The sequence below is a fragment of the Lacerta agilis genome, chromosome 17, assembly GCF_009819535.1.
Source record: "Lacerta agilis isolate rLacAgi1 chromosome 17, rLacAgi1.pri, whole genome shotgun sequence".
Taxonomy (NCBI): Eukaryota; Metazoa; Chordata; class Lepidosauria; order Squamata; family Lacertidae; genus Lacerta; species Lacerta agilis.
The window spans coordinates 38,352,543-38,358,795 of record NC_046328.1 but is presented as its reverse complement, the minus strand read 5'-3'; the positions used below and the strand labels follow the sequence as shown (position 1 = coordinate 38,358,795).

Below are 6,253 nucleotides of genomic sequence, written 5' to 3'. Positions count from 1 at the left end.
AGGCTGTGCAGGTCTAGCTAAGGATCTTTCTGCATTCAGGAGAGGTTTAAACTGTATGACCTACAAGGACCTCTCCAGCGTACTGATTCTACAAATTATAAATTATTCTACAAATTATAAATGCTACTGTAGACTTAGAATTGTATCCAATGTTAGTCACAAGCATAGCAGATCCAGGAGAGGGCCATAGCTCAGTGGTATGCAGAAGGTCCCAGGTTCAATCCCCAGCATCTCTAGATAGGGCTGGGAATACCTGCTATCTGAAATGATGGGGAGCCATTGCTAGAGAATACTGAGCTAGATGGACCAATGATCTGATTTGGTTTCAGACAGATTCCTATGTTCCTGTATAGATATTCAATTTAACTTACATGTTCTCTTGTATATTAATGGATGTATACATTTTATTGTGAGATCTGTTAACTAGGTCAATAACTGGTTGGTTGGTTGGTTGGTTGGTTGGTTGGTTGGTTGGTTGGTTGGTTGACGGACTGTTTGACTCACAGGTTGTTCTGAGGAAGCTGTCAACAGCTCACTAGGCTAACTGCCTCGTGAAATCAGAGACGCTGAGAACGTCTTTCAGTTCTTTTATTTAAATCAACAGAAATGCATGGAGACCATGGAACGTGTTCCCTCAATCTTGAACTGTTGCTCAGAGTGCCCATTCCTCCCCCCTCCTGCTGTCTATGGTGGCCACGAAGGGAATCCCTCTGTCCTTGCTTGGCTTTCTGCTCTGTGACATGCAGGAAACGCCTGGTTCTAGGGGAAGGGGGGGGGTCTAGCACAGTCTCCAGAAGCAGTGTGTCTCTTGGCTGCTGTACTGTTTCTAACACATCTGACTCCTCTCTCTGTTCAGGGCTAGTGCCCCTGCTATCCCGCTCCTGTTCTTCACCATACATTATTTCCCAGCTCCTTTCTTCTTCTTCTTCTGAGGTGTGACCTGTCTCAGACCACCACGATCCTGGATCCATGCTCCCTTCCTCTCCCCCCTCCCTGGAAGCCTCTTGGGGGGTGGCAATCTCCACCAGTCCTCCTCATTTGCCAAGACCCTGACACAGGGGGGATTCTTGCTGGGTCTGCAACTGCCAAGTTTTGAGCTGTCATTCAATGGTCTCCCTCAGGACTCTCCTTCCTTGGAGGTTTTTAAGCAAAGGTTGGATGGTCATCTGCCACGAATGCTTTAGGTGAGCTTCCTGCATTGCAGGGGGTTGGACTAGATGACCCTTGGGGTCCCTTCCAACTCTACAAGTCTGTGATTCTGTGATGCAAATGGGATCAGAAGTCATAATGATAGAGTCCAGCAGGGGTATCTAATGAAGATGAATGTTGGAAGATACAGAGAAAACACAAGAAACGCAGCTCATGGGGAATTTGGTTCCATGGGAGGCAGCGATGGCCACCAACCTGGATTCTACCTCCACTGTTGGAGGCAGTATGCCCCTGAACACCAATTTCTGGGGTTCACAAGTGAGGAGAGAACACTGTTGCTTGTGGGCTTCCCATGGACATATGGTTGGTCACTGTGAGAAACAGGATGTTGGACAAACTAGGTGTTTGGTCTGATTCAGCAGAGTTCCATTATAAATTCCCAGAAACGATGTTTGTCTTGAGTTTCACATAACAGAAAACCCATTTGTGCTGTCAAGCAAAAAATTATGCACACTCCAAATTCAGGATGTGGACAATGGTTCGGGTTCCCAGAAGATGTGGGCCGCGTAGCCAGTTTGACTTGTAACCTTTGCCAAAGGCCAGGATGGATGCGGCACTTTTATGGGAACATCCAAACCTTGATCATTTAAAAACAAAGAGATAAGCATGGTATAATAGAGGGGAAGAAATAGGTTAGGGCGGAACTAAAATGAGCAAAGGTGGCAAAAACTGCAATCTCCACCGCATAATAATTTGTAACGTACCATTATTTAATGCATAGGGGTTTAAGATTAAACATGCAGATAACATTTCAAGGAAACGACTAGTTGTGAAATAATTAAATCCTCAGGCACAGATCATGTATCACACCCATTAGAATTCCTCTGGAAGGATATAAAAGGCACCATTCCTCATGACATGTTCAACAACATCCCTGAGCTCTCCACCGCTTCTCTTCATTTCAGCACTCCCAAGATTCAGGTAAGTCCCACACCATTCACATTATTTCTATCAATGGCTGTGATACATTCCAGAAGCCTGAAGTTCTTTGTTCTATGAACTGAGTTCTGTTCTCTGAAGGTCAAAGCATTTCACCAAGGGCTGGGGAAATCTATGGCTCTTCGAATGTTAGGAGCATAGGAAGCTGCCTTATACTGAGTGAGAAAAATCTATTTTGATATCATCTGCACTGTCAGTGGCTATCCAGGATTTCAGGCAAGGGTCTTTTTGTGGAGCAAATCCAGCCTCATATAATCAACATGCTCAACTCTAATTAATGCATGAAGGGGTTAAGACCATAGAGTAAGCTGTCCTGCCAGGCTTAGCTAGGTCACACACCATCACCTTGGGAGGAAAGTCTCTGTGTTCTGGGCACACAGCTCAGATGGTGTGCTTTTAGCAAGTCATCTTTCTGTTTCTATACAAATAATTTAGAAACTCTAGTTACAGATGGGTAGCCGTGTTGGTCTGCCATAGTCGAAACAAAATAGAAAATTCTTTCCAGTAGCACCTTAGAGACCAACTGATTTTGTTCTTGGTATGAGCTTTCATGCACACGAAAGCTCATACCAAGAACAAACTCAGTTGGTCTCTAAGGTGCTACTGGAAAGAATTTTCTATTTTGTTTAGAAACTCTAGTTTGTAAGTAAATCATTTTAAAACTCACAAAACATGTGGTCTCTTTCTATATTGAGGGGAGTGATAAATTTTTGGAAAGAACTTAGAAGGGTGGGGGGTATTTTAAAGGTCTAACATCCTTTATTTCCAAGCTTTACTTTGCTGCATGTTTTCTGATTTTAAATCTCTGCTGGGGCTCTCTCACCAAATAGTACCTGTCCCCAAATCTGGAACTAAGCATCCAGGGAATTCTCATTTTATTCTTTACCCAAATTTACTGCTTTTGTTATATATTTGTTGTTATTTTCTGTGCTGTTTTAAACCGTTTTTAAGCTTATTTATTATGTTGCGAGCATTGCCCTGTGACATATATGTGGAAGGTGATGTTGTCGTTGTGGTTTATTTCAATGCATGCATTTGCCCCCTGGCACACACCCCATCCTTGTCTATTTCATTGTATGTTAGGTCTACTGGGTTGTTGCCAACGTTAATTCCACTCAGAGTAGTCCAACTGAAATTAATGGACATATTAGGAGTATGTAGAGCTGAAGAAAAGAAATTAATCAACACGACTAACTTAGATGTAGTGATTTCAATGGCTCTGCTCTGAGTAGAATTTAGTTGGATTTCAGTTTATATTGGGGGCTTTGTTTAGGGGGTTAAAAACAATTGCCACACATACACAAAACAATCAGTTACAGGTAGGTAGTTGTGTTGGTCTGCCATAGTCAAAACAAAATAAAATAAAAAATTCCTTCCAGTAGCACCTTAGAGACCAACTAAGTTTGTTCTTGGTATGAGCTTTTGTGTGCATGCACACTTCTTCAGATACCAAACAATCAGGGGTGACTTGATCCATCATCAGCCTCAAGCATTTTTTCTCCTCTCCCCCAGAGAAATCACCTATGAACACCAAATTTGGTGACAGAGGCAAAAATAAAACCAATTTCAAGCGGAAACAGGGTTGGTGTTGGACAAAACCAAATGCCCTGGTGAGGATGGAGTCCTCAGTTCAATTATTTGATGAGGAACAAGGGATGATTAATGCTGTCCTTGGGAAAAGAAGGAAGGTGCGTGCATGCAGAAAATAGCTGTTGAAGAAAACAAGACGCCGGCCTCAGTTTAGGGATAAAAATCTGCCAATACCACTTTATTTCAAAGCAATATTGCTAAGGAGAGATATAAACCGCCCAAGAACACCCCCACAGCACTCTGCCCCAGGGAGATTTCAGACAAGTATAGCTTGTACTCTGCATTCCATGAGCATATTACTAGATAAGGAATTAGCCAGCGGCATTTCCTAGAGAGAGAAAACAAGTTAGCTGTCAGCAACACTGCAGCTTCGAGGGTGACAGGTTTATCAGAACTTCTTATTCTTCTTGTTGCGTGCACATTTAACCATCCCCTTCCCATAGTTACTTGTGAGTATTTCAAGTTAGATTTGAGGTCTTGGAGGCTTTAGCTTCTATGGTAAACGTAAAGGCAAAGGTAAAGGGACCCCTGACCATTAGGTCCAGTTGTGGACAGCTCTGGGGTTGTGGCGCTCATCTCGCTTTACTGGCCGAGGGAGCCGGAGTACAGCTTCCGGGTCATGTGGCCAGCATGACAAAGCCGCTTCTGGCGAACCAGAGCAGCGCATGGAAACACCATTTACCTTCCTGCCAGAGCGGTACCTATTTATCTACTTGCACTTTGATGTGCTTTCAAACTGCTAGGTTGGCAGGAACAAGGACCAGGCAACAGGAGCTCACCCCGTCATGGGGATTTGAACCACCGACCTTCTGATCGGCAAGCCCAGGCTCTGTGGTTTAAACCACAGCACCACCTGCGTTCCAGCTTCTATGGTAGCCTCCTGTAAAAAAATGTAAGGATTACAATTTCAATTCAGTACAAGAAAGTACTTATTCAAGGAGCTCATAGTTAAACTATGGAACTCACTCCCACAAGAGGCAGTGATGACCACTAACCTAGATAGCCTTAAAATGGGATTAGATAAATCATCTTTTAGGACTTTTTGATGAATACATGCCATGATAGCTGTGATCTGCCTCCCATGTTGGAGGCAGAAAACCTTCCGAATGCCAGCTGCTGGAAACCCCAGGAGGGGAGAGAGCTCCTTCTTGCTGGTTTCCTACAGAAGCATTTGAGTGGAAAAAGTGAGGGCAGGAGGTTGGACTAGATGGGCCATTGGCCTAATCCAGAAGACACTTCTTATGTTCTTATAAATGAGCCCCCACCTCAAAACAGCTTTTCTTTCAACCCAAATCACTGATAAGAGATTTGTCAGTTCAAGAATCCCGGAACCAAACAATCCATCTTCATAGTATACCACCTTGGGTGGCAGGAAGGTGAGTAACCCATTTTTATAATAAAATGAGTAAATATCCATGTTTGCCACATATAGACTCACTCTAAATTATGTCTTGGTTCCCCAAATGGGCATCTGCTTAATATGGGCCTTTCTCAATGTGTCCTTTCAGATTCACCTCCCGTGCCAAAACATGTCTTGCTACATCCCATCTTGTGGCCCATCCTGCGCCATCCCATCTTGCGCCTCAAAACCTGTCATTGGTCTTGGACGGTGTGGTGTCGGCTCTGGCTTCGGGGGCATCGGCTACGGAAGCCTTGGAGGGGGTGGCGGAGTCTCAGCCAGCAGTCTTGGGGTGCTGTCTGGAGTCCACCCCTCATGCGTCAACCAAATCCCACCATCTGAAGTGGTGATCCAGCCACCTCAGGTCGTGTTGACCATCCCTGGACCCATCCTGTCTGCCAGCTGTGAGCCCGTGGCAGTCGGAGGCTACTCACCATGTGCTTCTGGAGGTTATGGAGGTTATGGAGGTTACGGAGGTTACGGAATAGGTTACGGAGGGGGCTATGGACGCCTTGGAGGTGGAATTGGGGGCATCTGTGCACCAAAACGAAGGCAAAGCATCTGCAAGTACCCCTGCTAAACCCAAGCTCAGCCATGATGGTCTGAACAACCAGGAACTGTCAAGACAAAGAAGAATCCATGCCTGAATCGATAGCGTTTCAGGTGTTGTGCATACCTGTAATTCTGGCTGAAGTTCAAGGTGTTCTTCACCTGTGAGAACCAAGCCCAGGTATCTGTCTCTTGCTCTCTGCTGTTTCCTCCTGTAACACAGGGGTGGCTAACCTTGCTTCTTCTTTCAGTGTGGGGGCTGCATTCACCCTTGTCCAACCCCACCTTAGGGTGGGAGGGCAGCATGCCAGCAATGTCTGCTCACACACAGACACATTCATGGACACACATAGCATACAAATATACACAGGACACACACACACGGGGCACACAGAGGGACCTTGCTCCAGCGTTCAGTCTCCTTTAAACCATGTTTGTGTTTGCTGTCACCACTGAAATTGGTAGAATCCTGGGGAAAGGTGTTATAGCTAGTCCTTGAACGGGTGTCTGCCACCCCTGCGCTAGAATATGTTTGTACAACTTTCTTGCACTCGCTGGAGCCAGAGG

General features: G+C 45.1%; 1 protein-coding gene across 1 annotated transcript; it reads left to right on the top strand.

The window, feature by feature from the left end:
- Positions 1-2,080: 2,080 nt before the first annotated feature.
- LOC117061881 (feather keratin-like) lies at positions 2,081-5,973 on the top strand. Its single transcript, XM_033174870.1, has 2 exons — positions 2,081-2,130; positions 5,247-5,973. Exon 2 carries the CDS (start codon positions 5,268-5,270, stop codon positions 5,715-5,717), a length of 450 nt encoding a protein of 149 aa, XP_033030761.1. The 5' UTR covers positions 2,081-2,130; positions 5,247-5,267; the 3' UTR covers positions 5,718-5,973.
- The last annotated feature ends 280 nt before the right edge of the window (positions 5,974-6,253 follow it).